At 47.4% G+C, this 16,808-nt stretch overlaps 1 protein-coding gene across 7 annotated transcripts in view; it reads right to left on the bottom strand.

The window, feature by feature from the left end:
- Positions 1–533: 533 nt before the first annotated feature.
- The window catches only part of Hipk2 (homeodomain interacting protein kinase 2), a 180,809-nt gene continuing 164,534 nt past the window's right edge, over positions 534–16,808 (bottom strand). For 4 of the 7 annotated variants that reach the window (XM_006990416.3, XM_006990411.3, XM_042273074.2 and 1 more), the window contains exons 13-15: positions 6,250–6,497; positions 1,949–2,112; positions 534–1,309 (exon numbers count right to left, since the gene is read on the bottom strand). In XM_006990416.3, the coding sequence (XP_006990478.1) occupies positions 848–1,309; positions 1,949–2,112; positions 6,250–6,497 (874 nt within the window). In that variant the 3' untranslated portion in view covers positions 534–847. The remainder of the gene's footprint in view (positions 1,310–1,948; positions 2,113–6,249; positions 6,498–16,808) is intronic. The other 3 variants (XM_076566460.1, XM_042273075.2, XM_042273076.2) reach the window with 1 other exon arrangement.

The following is a 16,808-nucleotide window of genomic DNA, read 5'->3' as shown; positions in this document are numbered from 1 at the left end:
TACGAGGGTGTCCGTGACGACCACTAGCCCTATGTACACGACTAGGGGTAGATTCAAAGAGAAAAAAAAAGTCTCAGAAAAGAAAAAAATCAAAGACTGCAACACACATTATTAATGACATCTGAGGAATAACATTGCTTAGAGATTTATCCAGAATGCCCCAAAAGAGGAAACCCACCCCTCTCCTGAGGGGTCTTCTTTCCATCAGTCTGGCTGACCCCACTATTCCTGACTAATGAGCCAGAACTGGGCTTTGTCAACCCCAGACCAATCCCCAAATATGAGCCTCCTCAGGCCATGGCCTGACATTTGAAAGGGGTGCTGACCCTTTTGGAGTTCTGGAAAAATCCCTAATTTTCATGTTCAATTAATTAAAAATCTATTGGATTTCTGTATCAGGTGTCCCTGACAGCAAATTCTTCAATGTCACTTGCTGCCATATGAAAATAATCTTTAAAAAGTTCATAAAGTTCTTCAAAAACTGGGGCCCCTTGCTTCCAGAATCTTCCTGTAGCTCTTCTTTTCCTTTCCAGTTTGGTGCAGAATGGGTTTGTGAGCTGTGTTTTTTTCTTTTTTTCCTCTTTTGTTACTAACATTTTTCTTTTTCTTTTTTTTCCTTTTTCTTTTTTAAAATAAAAAGCATAGATTTCCCACTCCATAATCCCTTCCTTTAAAACGTTCTCTTCTCTGCCCTAAGTCCTCCCCGTCTAGTTCAAGTCCCCCCCCAGCTGCCCCCCTCCCTGCCCCATTTGCATTGTCTGTGTGCGGCACCTGCAGTATAAAACCCCAGCTCCCCAGGTCTGCTGGGAGCTCCTCCACCCCGCGCCCTGCGGGCCCTCTCCAGTGTTTAGATGTAAGGGTATTGGTTGACCTTGGCAGGACTCAGTGGGTATCCAGTGTAGACGGTGGAGGCTGGTGAGGCGCTGATATAGGTCTGGTGGGCAAACTGGGCCGGATACTGACTGGGGTGGATGGTGGGTGAGGGTAGGACCCGGGGCCCCATGCTCACGGGAACTTGGTGGACGATGCTGGCTGGATAGGCAGTGTGCTGCACAGTGTGGCGTGCTGAGCCTTGGGATGCCACCAGGTGGGCTACGGTGCCGGTGGAGCCTAGGGCTGTGGGCGCTGTATAGGTGTAGAGGTGAGGCTGGGTGGGAAGGTGGGCAGCTGCAGCCAGGTGGGGGTGTACAGTGCCATGGCTGGGGCTGTTGTGCGGGAAGGTGTAAGGAGCCTGGGCCATGGTAGGAGTGATGTAGGCCTGCTGTCGACGGTGACTCCCAGTGCGGTCTGCAGCCATGTGCTGTTGAGCCTGAGAAGAAAAGCAGCAGAGGGACTGTGTTAGGGGAAGAGGGAAACTATGGGAGACGGAATGGGAAGCCAGAGTGACCACACCCATTTCCCTTCAAAAGCAGAGAGCAAAAAAATTTGTGTGGATTGAGAAAGTAATGTCTGACTGGCTAGTCACCAGACGAGGGTGATATCTGGCCAGTCCAGAGCAAAGCCAGTGGGATGCTCGGCTGGAGTGATCCCTCTCTGAGTAGTAACTGCTTTCCCACATGCTGTGAAATCTAAACTGGGGACGACTTCCAGAACCAGTCCAACCAAAGAGCCCTCTCTCCTGTAGAGAGTCCAAATGACTGGAGAGTGTGTGCAAGTCCCAGGGTACTCTCTCCATGGGTCTGGGTGCTGACCGTGAGGACCCCCTGCAGTGAGGCTAGCCTGTGGACCCAAAGCAATGGCAGGACACTATGCCCACCCTTTGTTGGGCCCATGTGGCCCTCTGATCAGCAGGTCAGCTCTGGCACCACGTCACTAACTACTCTATCACTTGACTTTGGGCTGGCTCTTTGCAAACCAGTGATACCACCTTTCCCAGGGTTGGTCTAAGCATAGGAATAAGCCATCAAGGCCCCTTAGGGCACTGCCTATTGTGGCTGTCGGGGTTTACCTGGCTGAGATTGAGGGGCTGCTGCTGCTGGAAATGGGGGCCTGGCCGCTGCTGCCGGTAGGCGATGGCTCCTGATGAGCTCCCTGAAGAGTGGCCACTGGTGGAGGTCACGGTGCTGGAGGACTTGGACTTGAAGGAGGATGAATGGTGACTGGTACTGACTGCTGTGGGAAGATGAACAGGTCATAGGTAGGTGGCATGTCCTTGGCTGTCTAGCAGATGCGTTCCCTCCCCTTGTAAAGAGTGGCCTTCTAGGAAGGACATGTTCCTGAGACTGCCCAGACATAAACCACTCAGTCTCTGAACCTGGTCAGGCATTCACATTGACTCTGGAGAGGCAGCTGGGCTCTAGCCCTTGGCTACATGGTGGATTGGAGCTGCAAACGAGGGATATATGAGTAACAAATTCAAGGGTAAAGGCACAGGTCCAAGCTGGGCCCCACACTGGTCCGCTAGGGAAAGTGCATAGCAATACCTGGGAGGTCTGTGGAAGGAAGAAGGCTTGCTTGGTTCCCTCCCAGGTAGCCAAGAGGATCAGATGTGATCATGCCAGTGGTTGGACCTAACAAACAACTAGGATGAACAGCAGAAGCTACAATAACCCTGCAGTTTTCCTGACCCAAGGCAGGATGAGACTAGCTCTCCTAGGGAATGGCCTGAGAACCCAATATGGCTGACATTAACAACTGTTCCTATGTTACTGACAATGTAGAGACTCTGTCCAGCCAGGATTCAGCTCTATACTTGGGTCAGTGTGAGTACAGCCTTGTAGCTGGGGTTGGCATGAGTGTCTGCATTCTAGTATTCTGGATGTTGCTGCTGGGTGGGAAGACCACAGCCTCAGTGGGTAGGAGATTGAGAAAGACAACACCCATATTAGATGGCTCTAAGGGATCCCAGAGCTTTATTAGAGCCTGCTGTTTTAACCAGTATGTTCTAAGTACATGCTGTCTGCCAGACACTGTGACCATGTACCACCCAGGAACAGATGGGGTGAGAGTGGTAATCAGGAGGCATCACAGAGCATAAAAGCAAGAGGCAGAGGCAGGGCATGCAGGGAGGTACTAATGGTTGGGTAGGAAAGGCCTGAACTGTCTAGCTGGGCAGGGGTGAGACCTTCAACCCCTGAATAAAGTAAGTGATGCTTTGCAAAGAAGAGCACCTAAATGGACAGGTCATAACCGTTTCCTCTCCCCTTTTATTTTTGATAGGGTCTCAAGTAACCCAGGCCGCCCTCAAACTGGGGATCTTCCTGTCTCTGCTTCTTCTGCACTGGCATTACAGATGTGCATCACCACACCTGGCTCAGCTATAGCCTCTTTATTGAACAATACCCAAGAGCCAACCATAAGCAGACAGACAGTTGTGAGAGGATGTAAACCTGCGTGTCTTGTGTAAACCTGCAGAGCCTAGGCAAACATGGGTGGGAGAAGGTCCCAGACACATCCTCTGTGTTCTATCAGAGTGCCTGCAGGAACAGAAGCAGCCTGTGAATTGTATTGCTGGTGTTATCTGGTTTCAAAGCCACAGCTAACATGTTAACTGTGCTCTTGAGAGCTAAAGAACACAGAAGAACTAGTTGAGAAGACAAGGCTTTGGTTTGGAGGCTGAAGGACTGCCTGCCTCCCACGGCCCCAGGCCAACCAAGTCCAGTCTAGGCAGGAATGTGATGCCAGCTGGGAGAGGGGCTGCATGAGACATGTGCACAAAGGTGGTGCTGATTCTCTTAACAAGTCTGAGGAGGGCTTTGCTCAAGGGGGGAGAGAGGGGCAGTAAGCCTCCCCATCTCCACCAGTCCAAGTACATCTGAGCACTGTCACATTGTGTCTTGTAGTTAATGATTCATTTCCTTTACCAAGTTTCTGGAATTGACTAAGATACAGGTCTCTACCTCATTCTTAGGACAGATGGCACTACACATTAAGGAACATGTATAAGAAAAGATGGGGCCTTTGAATGACTTGGGCTGGACTGACAAATTCCAGGGCAATGAAGTCAGTGTTGTGGACCACCAATGATGGCAGAAGAGTTCCATCAAAGGCACTGGTTCCAGGAGAAGGACAAATGGAAACTGGAAACCTGGGGACAGCAGATTGTGGCATGTGCAGAAGGCAGAGGGACCATCCTACCTCTCAAGAGACTCCCAGCCTCAAGCAAAGGAAGATCTGATTTTCTGGGAGGGAGATGGTGGGTCCCAGAAAGAGGTCCCTAAATCTAACTGTGCAATGGCACCCAAGGTTTCTCCCACCTACCCACGGCATCAAAGTCCCTCAGGAGGTGCCTGGGACTTGGTGTACTGAGCTTCCCAGGAATCCAGAGGCAGCCAGGCGCTAGTGGAGCAGACGACGTTTAGGACTCAGTGCCCAAGCTAAACCAGTGAGATTCTCCAAGCCCAGCCCAAACCTGGGTCTTTGAGGACTAGCTATGGGGTCAAACAAAGCCGCATGCCTTGGCTGTCAACAGAGCTGCCTTTTCTCTTGGGCACCAGGAGCTTGTGTGCTGGGATTGAGAGATAGGGGCAGATCTCTGCTCTAGTTCAGCATCCTAGGAACTTTGTAGGGATTATGTTAGAGGTAGAATCAATTAGTTCCAGGAATCTACAGCTTGGGTCTGCTAAATGTCAACATTGGAAGGAGTCTGGTGTTCACCTAGTACCTTTATTGTGATGACAAGGTGAGGAGACCGTGTCTGAGCTGATCAAGCTGTCCGAGTGGAAGAGCCCTGAATGCGGGAAGGTCCTGAAGGGGTCAAGAGATTCAGGGAGTGATTTCCTTGGCAGAGGTGAATGAGGTGGCAGGGGGCCATCACTATCCTAATGTAGATTCTGTGGCCATGAGGGAACAGATCCTCATTCAAGCAGTGTGTGCACAAATGTGCTAGAGCACGGGTAAGCTCCAGCAGCAGATCGTGAGAGGCCAGCTGCATGGCCCTGGGCTATTCTGAGAACCCCTATGCTCTTGCAGTTCCTTCGTTTGGAAATCATAGTAGCTCTAGAGTTACTATGAAGACTAGTTGATTAGAGAGTCCTTGTAGGGTTCATTCCATATGCATATCCCCTCATGTTATTTCTTAGCCAGGGCACTCTGGGCCCCACACTCTGCTTCTCAGCCCTAGAGCATCAACTCTGTAACTAGCATCAACTCCATAGGCTGTGGGAGCAGCTAGGATATAAAAATGAGCAGCAGTGGCAGGGTGCCAGGCAGATGTATTTACCGAGCCTGTCTTCTGAAGAAGGTAGCTGGGATACCTTTAAAGTCATGGTCATGGAGAGTGCTTGGCAAGAAGGCCTGTGAGCATACCACACATGGGTCACCCCTAGTCAGATGGTGAGGAAGAAAGAAGCCCAAGCTGGTTTCCATTTCCTTTCAGGCAGAGTTCTTGGTGTGAAAAAGGGGGGCTGGTCACAGGCTGGCTGCACCAGGGGACTGGAAAAGTCCCTAGAGATCTCATCTTGAATTCTACTCTGTACCTCAGCAGCCTGTATCTTCCAGGCCTGGCAAAGCTGTAACCAGCAAAGAAGAATCCTCATCTTCCAAGGTAACCTCAGGTGTCTCCTGTTGCCATGTCAGGTGACAGACAGGAGGTAGCCTCTCACGTTTAGACAAAGCTTGACAGTGTGTCCCTTCTGGACATGAAGACGCTCCCTGGCCTGACTGTGGCTGATGACAGCATGTGACAGGACATGCAGACACTTTTGGCTTAGTCTGCTCCCAGTTCTTCTATGTGAGCCTAAGTGAAGGAAATGCTGAAGAGATGTTGCTGAGTAAGACCATGATGAACAACAACTGTGCGGATTCTGAAGGCTCAGCTCACCAGCTTCCTGCTAGGGCTCAATTTTCACAATAAGCCTGATAGAATGTTAGTTCTTTAAACAAAGCTGAGAGATATGTGCTCAGCTCACATCTCTGTGCCCAAGAAAAAGTTCTGATAAAGGTCCATGACTCCCATATGGCAACCCCGAGGAAGTGCTTCCTCCACAGGACACCCACTCTCCAGTGGGCCCTAGGAAGATGTCAGCAATGCCCAAACCAGTTGACAGGAAATGACAGAAATGACAGAAGCAGAGCCACCATGAGGACAGCCATGCTTCCAGAATTTCACAAGGAAAATGTTCTCTATAGACTATGATGGTAGTGTACGGTACAGGCAGACTCTCACTGTGGCTGCTTGAACAGAACCTTGTGTGCAACACAGATCATCTGAAATAATTAGGTACTTCCTGTTTCACTAGGACTAGCATTTGTAATAGCAGAAAACAAGAAAAGCAGAGATGCTATGGGTTCGCTGTGGTCCCAGGTTACCTGGCCCCAGGCTGTCACCTTCTACCAACACTTCACTGGCCTGGGTCTTCAGAGGGGGTACGATGATGGTGCGGGGGTTGCCAGGACAGTGACTCTCGAGGCCCCCCTTAGTGTCCAAGGCGCTGGCGCCGCTGTGCCCTGTCCGCTGCTGCACCGAGTAGGGGCTGGTGTTGCTGGAGGAGTCCGAGTAGGGGGAGTCGTGGACTGTGACACAGCTGATGACGTTTTTCCTTTGCTTGGAGACTGTGCTGCAAAGTTAAAGGAGAAGGTAGAACTGTGGGCTGGCTGTGAGGGGAGACAACCAGCACCCAAGCGCATGGGGGGCCGGCAGAGCAGGCCTGGGCCTGGCACTGGGCACACTGACGCCGAGTGAGACCATCAGATAGGCTTGGGCTGTCCCCATGTGGCAGATTCAGTAGAGTTTGGTGGCAACCCCTTTGACCACTAGAAGTGGAGTCTGTCTAAGCAAGGAAACATAACCTGAATGAACTAGGCAGGCAGAGGACCAGCTTGGAAGGGAAATGGCCCAGAATCTGGGCTCTGGGCCTGTGAGAATCAGCAGAGTGTAAGCAGGAAGGGAGGAGGTATCCAGTGATGCTGGTGGAGGAATAGAAGGAGTGAGGCTCTGAAGATCTTAGCATCATCATTCAGAAACCCTGAGAAATAGAAATTGAGCTGGATTTGGGTGATTGTGTTCAGGCCACCTAGAACCCCTGGGTGCCCATTTTTAGGGATGGCCTGGCCTTCCTGCAGAGTTCCTATCCTCTGGGCCAAGTTAGGAGACAGTACTGTCTTGAGTACTAAAGGCAAGTCTCTTGTGTGCTAATGCCACTAGGGAGTGGATCCCAAGCCCACGTCTTCATTTTCTAACTGGGAACAGGGAAGAGCTGGCTTAGTGTGGCTCTTGGCCAGCACTTGCTTTTCAGAGGTTTATGCTCCTGTGGTTCCTCTAGGAACTGATTCCATCTGCCTGTGGCTTGGTGATAGGCTGCTGGGATGACAGATGTGTAACTTACTGCATATTATGCAAGGTTTTAAAAATGGATGTTCTTCTATTTTTGTACACAGATCAGTTATTTTTAAGAAATAACAATTGCCTAGACAAGATGGCCACTTTCCAGCTAATCTGATATGAGAAAAAAACCCAGTATTTATAGAATCTGATAGGGTTCCCAATGACCTTCCTATCCCAGGAGTCTTGACTAATGCCACAGACCCAAGCCAGGCACTTTCCAATGATGTAAGTTTCTATCACTTGAGGGAGAGTAGGGAAGCGAGCACTTTCAAGCACAGCTAGTAGAGGGTCAGCAGGGCTGTAGACCTACAGCGGCTGGACGACGGGCAGTGGGGTGAAGGTGCCAGGGGACCTGGCCCTTCTCCTGAGACCCAGCCCTGGTGAAGCCAGGCTGGGCTATTCCTCTCGTGGCCACACACCCTGTTCTTCTGGTTTAGGACAGAGGCCCCTGGTGGGGCTTTCAATCAGATGTTTACCTTTAGTATGTGCTGGTGACAGGGTCCTGGGAAGCATCGATTTCTGAGGAATTTAGTTGTCTGCACTGCAATAATATGGGTAACCACAGAACTTGTGTCAGGCTGTTCTGGGACTTGGTGAGACAATAACACTGCATGACACATGTAAGTAGTTCATCAGGTGAACTATCACTGTTATTGTATAGGAGAGCTTCCCTAATTCAAAATTTAAAAAATGCTCCCCAATCTAAAAATGTTTGAGTGTTGACATGGTATCACAAGTGGGAAATCCCATGTCTGACCTGATATGACAGGCATACTAAAAATAATTGTGTAAAATTCCCTTTGGAAGATATGCGCATGGGAAAATTTAAATTTGAAATGTTTTTGGGCTCAAATATTTAAAAAAAATAATTTTAATTTTTATTGAAAATAGATTTTTTTATATAATATATTCTGATCATGTTTTTTGCTCCCCCAACTTCTTCCAGATACTCCCCACCACTTTACTCATACAAATTCAAACCTTTTCTGTCTTTCTCATTAGACAACTAAAAACCAAGAACCAAACCAAACCACACAAACAAATCAGAATAGGACTAAACAAAAAAGTGTGTGGGGGGGAAGAGCCCCCTCCCCAAAAACTCCATAAGAAACACATACAGATGCAGAGATACGTTCCTCCTCCCCAGAAATCCCACAAAAATACAAAATTAGAAACCATAATATATTAGCAAAAGACTTACAAGGTAAAAAAAAAAAAAAAAGCCTAGAGACAGCACTATGCGATAGAAGTCCACTGAGTGTGTTTAGTGCTGGCCACCAAGTGCTGGGCATGGGACCTCCCCGTCAGTGTGGTTTGTATGGCCAGCGAGACTGTTTGCACAGCCATTGGAGAACTCATTCTTCCTCTGAGTGGTTATCAAGTGGAAACAGCTTCTGAGTTAGGGAGAGGGGCTTGGGTCCACTTCTCTGTCAGTGTTGGGGCCCCATCTGCTTAGAGCTGTGCAGGTCCTGTCCCAAGCCTTTTTTAAAGACAGGGTTCCACTCGGCAGTCCAGACTGCCTTCTGAGTGCTAGGATTAAAGGCATGCAGACCATGCCTGCTGTCCCAAGCCTTTTGGGTAAAGGATATTCAACTTGTGGTCTCCTCAGCTATGCTACCTGAGATAGCACAGGAAAGCAAGCTCTGCACAACCCTCATCCGGCACAGAGAGTTAGGGAAGGGCTTGCTGAAGAAGTTCTTCTCTAGTCTGTGCCGAGCCACAAGAGTGGCAGGAAAGAACTGACACATCAGTGATTTGGAATCGTGGCACTCTAGTCAGGGCCGTAGGGAAGAGCTGCACAAAGAAATAGAAACATGCCTCTGTCTTCGAGAAGACGAAAAGCTCAGTGGGAGACCGTATAACAACACGACAAGTTAAATAGTAAAAGTTTTAAAATAACCAGTTAGAATAATGGAGTCACAAAGCCATCTATGATTAACTGTCACACGAGTCTTCCAGATGATAACTGTTAAAAACCCAAAAGAAGTTGAGGAATGAGCTTTCACATATATTTGCAGCTCTTCACATGAACAGACCCAGGTCCATTTTAACTAGTGAAGACCCAATTCCTCACTTGTAATGGTTTAAACCCAGAGTTATCACAGCAATTCTATTCTAGACATATTATCAAAGGAAGTGGAGATGGGATCAAACAGTGATTATCATCTCAATGTCCACAGCAGTGCTGCTCACAACACCCAAGAGAGCACAGCAATGTAAGCATGGCCAACACCTGATACAGGTTCTGGGGATAGAGCAGAGGTCCACTGAAGGGCAGTATGTGCTCTGAACTGTTCAACTATCTTTCCAGCCCCTTGAGTGAAGTTCTGATGTACACTACAACATTGACGAACCCTGAAAGGATCACATAAGCCAGAAACAAATTCTGCATGATTCAACACACAAAATGTCTAGAATAGGTAAACTCATACAAAAAGGAAATAGATTACAGATACAGAGATCTAGGGGGTGAGCAGAGAAAAAATGTAAACTTATTTAATGGATATAGAATATTGGACTGGAATGATAGAAAATTTTTAGAAATAGATAATGGTGACAACCAGTGCCCCCAAATGGTTAAAATGGCAAATTTCATGTTTTACTATAAAAACTACTTGCAATGTCCCCGGTGAACTGCACAGTATATGGATTTCTCTAATTGTAAAAAGCCACCGGCTTCTCCACAACCAAAGCTCACCGGACATAGCCTTCGGCCCTCTAGCAGCACTGCCCCAGCAGCTCTCAGGGCCCACGAGCAACTGTGACCTGCTGCAAGACTTAGAAAGTGAGTCCCTAGGAAGAGGTCCCTGCGTCTGGAGAGTGGGGGAGAGCAATGGAGATGTGGGAGTCAGTGTGGAAAGCTGAGGAACAAGGGGGACCTGCTGCTCTTTCTGTGGTAGGAGTGGTCAAAGGAAGCCGCTGGCCTCCGGGCAAACACTGATGTCCTGTTGTTGGGGGTATCCTTCCTACCTGCATAGGTACAAAGTGCTTCCAGGACCAAGGATGGAGCCGGGCATTCACTCCAGGCATGTTCCCAAGGGGATGCAGGAGGCATGCTGCTCTGTTCCTCACTTAGGACTTCGGTCACTGTCACTTGTACTTGATTAACCCAACACTGAGGCTCCTCTTGCCATCTCCTGAAATGGGGCTATGTTCTGCTGCAGAGGCATGATCTGTAAGGTGGTGGACTCATGCAAAGCTCGAGGTTGGCTCCCAACATGTCCCTGCAAAGGCCATTCTAGCTCTGGCTCTGCTGTCCCTTTAGAGATAGGCCCCGAGGAACCATGGCCTTGTACCATCCATCTAACTCCAACTCACTCTGAAATTACTAGGGGAAGTGGGAGAGATTACTTGCGGTATGAAAGGACCCATTTTGAATATCTCTGAAAGATTTTATTACGAAAGACAGTCAAGATAAAATCCAGCCTACTATTCACGTCAAGAGAAGACAAATCTCCTTCTTGAAAGGACCTTACACATAAGCGTGGTGATGGCCAGTTCTGCTGAGCCTCCCTCCTCAGGCTATCAGCTACTCACAAAGTGACCAAGGGGAGCAGCACACGCTGGTTTTGACCAGACTGTCATCTCACCTCAAACACAATCTAAATTGTGCCCATTTGGAATTCCTAACTCAGATCTGACAATTCTAAAGAATCTCTAGCTCAATGTGGTTGTCTTTTCTAACCATTCGAACTTTCTGAAGGCACAGTGAACTACCTCATGAATTAGTACACTGCCGCTGAAGTTCTGGGCAGAGTCCTGTGAGATCGTGGCTGGGTCACCTGTGAGGTTAGGGTCAGGTTCACAAAAGGCAGCTGGCAGGCAGTGAGTGGTGCATGTCAGTGTCTTGTTATCTGTGGAGGAGGGGGAGGGAAGAGCTCCCCACACTCTTCCATGAGGCTCATCCCTTTGTCTGTATCTGGGAAGCCCCATGACTAACAAGCAAAACCACACGGCACAGCTTAATGTTGTATCTTCTTGGCTGTATATATGACAGGTTTGGGAAAGGTGAATTAGTTTGATAGCTCTGTTTCTAATCTTGTCTACTGCTAGAAATGTCTGTGCTCCACGTAAATATACTATTCAGATTAGAGAACAATGGGAAGCTGCTAAATGGTTCACTTTAAAAACCAAGCACACATTTGAGATTGCCACTGCGAGTTCTTGAGGCTCCTATATGTCGACACTACTGGGATTTATTCTACCATTGTCTCTAATTTTTATTGACAGCTTATCAATCCCATTCTGAGCTGGTTAATGGAAGTGAGAGAGACAGCGATAGGAGGGAAATGAGAAATATTTGCTCAAATGGCCTTGACAGATACCACTTCGGAATAAGAAGCAAAGCAGCAAGAGCTCACGACTGTATTGTGTTGTCATGGCAATAGATGATTTTCATCATTTTAAAATGATGAAAGGAAATAAGGAGCTAAGAAGTATAGAAATGAGCCACAAAGGAGAAAATACAGCCAGAGGATCAGATGCAAGCTTCTGACCCCATGCCTGTAGGATCCTGTCTGGAATATGGTTCTGATTTCCATTTGCTAATCTCAGTCAATTTCATCCTTCAAGACCAAGGTCAAAATCCATCTCCTCCAATAAACTTCCCATGACTTCTTTATCTCCCCTGACTTGAGAGTAAATGCTGTATGTGAAAAAACCAAAAACCTCCTTTTCCATTACAACACTGATGACCAAATAAGGTGACAACCACTGGATATAGATCAACTACCATTCCAAGCGCTGTCTGAGTGTTACCTTTCCAGTCCTCACAGCATGACTACACGTAAAGGAACTGTAGACAAGGAAGGCTTGAGTTGCTTGCTTGCCTAAGGCCAAAGCATCTACAGTCTTACTCACTAAGCTCCACAGCCCTCTGCCTCCCCAGAGAGGCTCTAACAAACACTCTTCCATCTGGTTTCTCCAGGGCCCATTTGTTAACTGTGGTTTTCTTGGGCATGGGGTGGTTTGATGGCGTTTCCTGGCTGAAGAAAACAAGACACAAGAGCTCAGCTAGCCTCACTGCTTTGCCCCCATGCCCTTCCGTTCTAAGTCCCTCAACCAGAAATACACAGGGGATTACTTTTTTTTTTGTTCTGAGACAGGGATTCTTTGTGTAGCTTTGAAGCCTGTCCTGGAACTCACTCTGTAGACCAGGCTGGCCTTGAACTCACAGAGATCTACCTGCCTCTGCCTCCTGAGTGCTGGGATTAAAGGTGTGCACCACCACTGCCCAGCACAGTGGATTACTTTCAATCTGCCCCAAGTGAGAGAAGGATGAGAAGCCAAGGCCTGTAGGTCAAAGTGCTCCCCCTGATGCTATGTAGCTTTTAATTTAGCTATTAGCATGAGAAAAGATACCTTAAACTTGTTTGTTTACTGTTTTGTGTATGTGTGTTTGTGTATGCATGCCTAGGTATGGAGGCTAGAGGTCAACCTCAGGTGCCATTCCTCAGGAGGAGATGTTCATCTTGCTTTTTGAGACAAGGTTTCTCTTTGGCCTGGAACTTGCCAAGTAGGCTTGGATAGGTTAGTCAGCCATTGTGTCCCAGGATCTGCCTGTCTTTGAAATCTCAAGGCTGGGATTACAAGCACACACTACCACACACAACTTCCCATGTGGGTTCTGGGGTTCAAATTCAGGTCCTTATGCTTACATGGCAAGCACTTCTCTAACAGAGCTATATCCCAATCCTGCAACTTTAATATGGTACATACATTCCATTCAAATGATATTATCTGCTTATTTACATCTGTATGTATATATATATATTCTCATGTGTGTCAACATTAAGGTCAGCCTCCACATGACTACTTTGTAGGACATCAGGAATGGGCCTGGAAGGAGGTGTAGGCTTTCCTTCCCCTTTCTTCAGTACTTCAGTTATCTATCTCCCTAAACCAGCTTGACTCAGCTGGCCTGGGTCACCAATCACATTAAGCCTATACATTGAGCAATGCCCGCTGGGCCAGATCCAACCCCTCTAGTGTCCCTAGCCCATCTGTGTAGAGTAATGAGTAACCAGGGGGTTGCCACACTTTAGTCTGCCTCCCTCTGTGGTATACTAAAACATTAGGATAAGCTGTTGGGGACAGACAGGTTGGCAGAGTGCTGCCTCTGTCATCCACCCACTCACCCATTCTGAATAGGGTCCTGTTGATGAAGACGCAGTGAGAATGTCCAGAGTGTGTGATCTTCCATTGCTGGGCATGAGTCCCACAAGACTGAAATTGTTTTCAACTTCGGGGTATGTTGTAGCTTGAAAACAAGTTCCTTTCCCCGACACTTGTGAGTCTGGTTTCTTTGTCCCTCCCTCCAGTTGGCAGTCATTGGCCCAGGAGTGCATTCTGATGCTGCTTGGATGGGGCTTTTTAACCAGTGCAGGAGGGTGGTGAGTCCACACTGTCGTAGGCGTCAGTGCAAAGAAATCCCAGTCGGGCTTGGCTCTTTTGCTCAGGCAATAATAAATGAGTGTATATGTTGTTCCTTTTTCAGGCAGAAGTCATTTGAGTAATAATAGTTTGTAAATTACTGACTGGGACATATCTGGAATAATTTTACCACCTTTTCAATTTAGTATAAAGAAGCAAAATATCGCCGGGCGGTGGTGGCGCACGCCTTTAATCCCAGCACTCGGGAGGCAGAGCCAGGCGGATCTCTGTGAGTTCGAGGCCAGCCTGGGCTACCAAGTGAGCTCCAGGAAAGGCGCAAAGCTACGCAGAGAAACCCTGTCTCGAAAAACCAAAAAAAAAAAAAAAAAAAAAAAAGAAGCAAAATATCTTGGGTCAACTCTTGTGTAGGGGTGGGTATTGAACTCAGAGCCTTATGCATTATGGATAAGCAACAGAACTACAGTCTAGCCCCCTAATTTTTTAAAAAAATATAAACACTTTAAGAGTAACTAGAGAAATTGCTTTTATATCTAAAACATCATGTGGTACTTAGAGCAGACATTGTTTGAAACACTGGCTCAACAGTCCTCACGTAGCTGCTTGTGTATTGTGAAGTGTGGAATGTAGATGTGCTCTGTGACCTGACTCTCCTACTGGACGCAGTGACTCAGTGAATGGACATGGGAATAATGAAGCCTGGACAAAAAATTCTTGCTGATCAGCTGAAATGAATGACTTTTATCACACACTTAAAATGTTTTCCTTATCAGAAGTTTGTATGTCATGGCTTCTGTAAGACTGTTTCCGCATAAGGTGAGTTAGGCATGAGGATTTGGATAAACAGACATGTCCTCGTAAACACTGTTCAAGAAGATTCCAGGTAAAAGACATACAATCAAATGCTTTCCTCGTCAAAAACACTTAAAATAAGACCAGTTCTACTTAATCCTGGGAAACGCAGGAAAAAAGGTATTTGTTTAGGTTTTCTGTCTTTATGTCAAATCTCTAGCTACGATTTAAAAAATCCCCTAGGCTATTAATGAACCATTGAAAAATAGAGCCCACTGGCTTTTCAGTGGTCTGCCCATTTATTAAAATGTTCTGCAACGAGAAGACGCAAACCTCTGCCCATTTCCTGAGGCAGCCTCAGCACGCTAATGAGTACCGACCTAGCACCTGTGCTTTCAACGTCACATGGCCTGTCGTAGCTTCCTGCTCACACTGGATGCTATCATGGGAGTGGGCACAGGAGAAGGCAGGACAAAATCAGTAACTGCTAAACTAGTGGCTAAAAAGAAATCAGTTCTTTTGTCAGGAATTAATAATATCTCTTCAATGGCATAGCACTTCCTGAATGAATTCCCATTCTTCTACTTGAACCTTCATTGATCTGAGTCCTTTGGCTTCCTTGGGCCTTACTTTCCTCAGTTACTGAACGGAATCCAAGTGACCAAGCCTGTGGGTAAAGCGTGTGTGCACCTCTATGATCCCCTCAGTTCATTCACTCTGCCCCATGTGCCTCTACATGCTGTGGAATTCTCCTGACTGGTGGGAGACTGGCCATTGCATTGGCAACTAACAGTGCCCATATTTGTGGTCAAGAATAATGATCCTTCCTTGATGTTCTTTAACAATCCCAGGCAATGCCATCTAGTCTTAGAGACTGACATTGTCAGTACGGTCTAAACGGGGTTTATCATTATGTGGATGCTAAAGGCACTCTGTAGTGAGGCTGTCTTCCCTGTGAGTGTCTTCGACACCTGGCTCCAGCTATTGTGCTGAGGCTGAGCCACGCTAGGGAAACGACCAGCATTTCAGGACCACACTGGGAACTCTAAAGGCTAGATTTGGGGTATGCAGCAAGTAGGGAATGAAGTCGGGGAAAGGAGAACTGTAGTCTGGTGACAAGGATAACCAGAATTAGGGACTGTGGGGGCTTCAATGAGATGTCCCCCATAAATCTTGGGCATATGAATAGCTGGTCCCCAGTTTGTGGCTGTTTGGGGAAGATGAGGTTTCAGAAGACCTGTACGGTTTCGAGTTAGTGCTCGCTGCCTCCTGCTTGTGGTTGAGGATGTGAATTCTCGACTGCTCCTGCTGCTACTTTAGCGCTGCCGCCATCTGGATTCCAGCCCTCTAGAACCATAGGGCCCAGACAAACCTTTCTTCTCTAAGGCGCCTTGACTATGGTGTCTTATCACAACAGAGAAGTCACACAGGGATGGAACGTCTTCAATAAATACTCAGACTGGAATGGGAGGACAGGGATGCTGTACAGCCCTGCAGCCCACAGCCAAGTGCCTTCTTGTTTAGGTGCACCTAGTAAACTCTTGGTTTTCTAGAATGGATGCTTTTCCTTGAGCTACTTAGAGCCTTCGGACAAATCCTTCATCTCCATCTAAGGGAAAAATGCCTCAAAAAACCATCTCTCATGGACAAATCCTTTTTCTCCAACATTCTGCATTCTCTTGGATAAGCTTTGCTACTGTGATGCTTCCTGTCTGCTCACCTTTGAGGCTCTGCCCCAGTCACCTCACTTAAATCTACAACTCTCTTCCCTCAACTCTCCCGAGTGCTTGGCTGGTTTCTCTGGAGATGCTCTGCTTTGTGTCAGAATGATTTGTACGTGTCTTATCTTGCTTATTACCTGCAAGCCTCAGGAAGAGAGATTGTCTCTCTTATTTGTATGACACTTGGAGTTCCAGACATAATATCTTACAATGATGGGGCTGGTAAATATTCATTGTGTTGAATTTTATGATAATTATGATTTCAGGAACAGGTACGCTAAGTTCATTTACTTTCTCACTGTTAAATATAGTCACAATTACATGATCCAATTACACAGTGGTTTCTCTATGAGTAGGTGCTACTGGCTGCTGCTTCTTCAGGTAGTCTTTCCTATCCTTTTGGGTACTGGACCATTTTCTAAGGCAACGGTCATTTATCTCTGCAGAAAATATCATTCCTGCATCTTCCTCTGCAAGCTCCCCGTCACCACAGTGGGTAGCTGAGGCCCTTGACCATGGCTCTGCGGCTTCAGTCTGTAGACACTCAGCAGAGCATCTCTAACACGCTTTCCCTATTCTGGTGAAGGCTGGCAGTTCCCTGTATTTCAACTGTATAAAGCCACTGGGTTCAGTTTGTGGTT

This window comes from Peromyscus maniculatus, chromosome 3, assembly GCF_049852395.1.
Source record: "Peromyscus maniculatus bairdii isolate BWxNUB_F1_BW_parent chromosome 3, HU_Pman_BW_mat_3.1, whole genome shotgun sequence".
In the NCBI taxonomy this organism is placed as follows: Eukaryota; Metazoa; Chordata; class Mammalia; order Rodentia; family Cricetidae; genus Peromyscus; species Peromyscus maniculatus.
The sequence above is the reverse complement of the archived record's forward strand: the minus strand, read 5'-3'. Positions and strand labels throughout refer to the sequence as shown.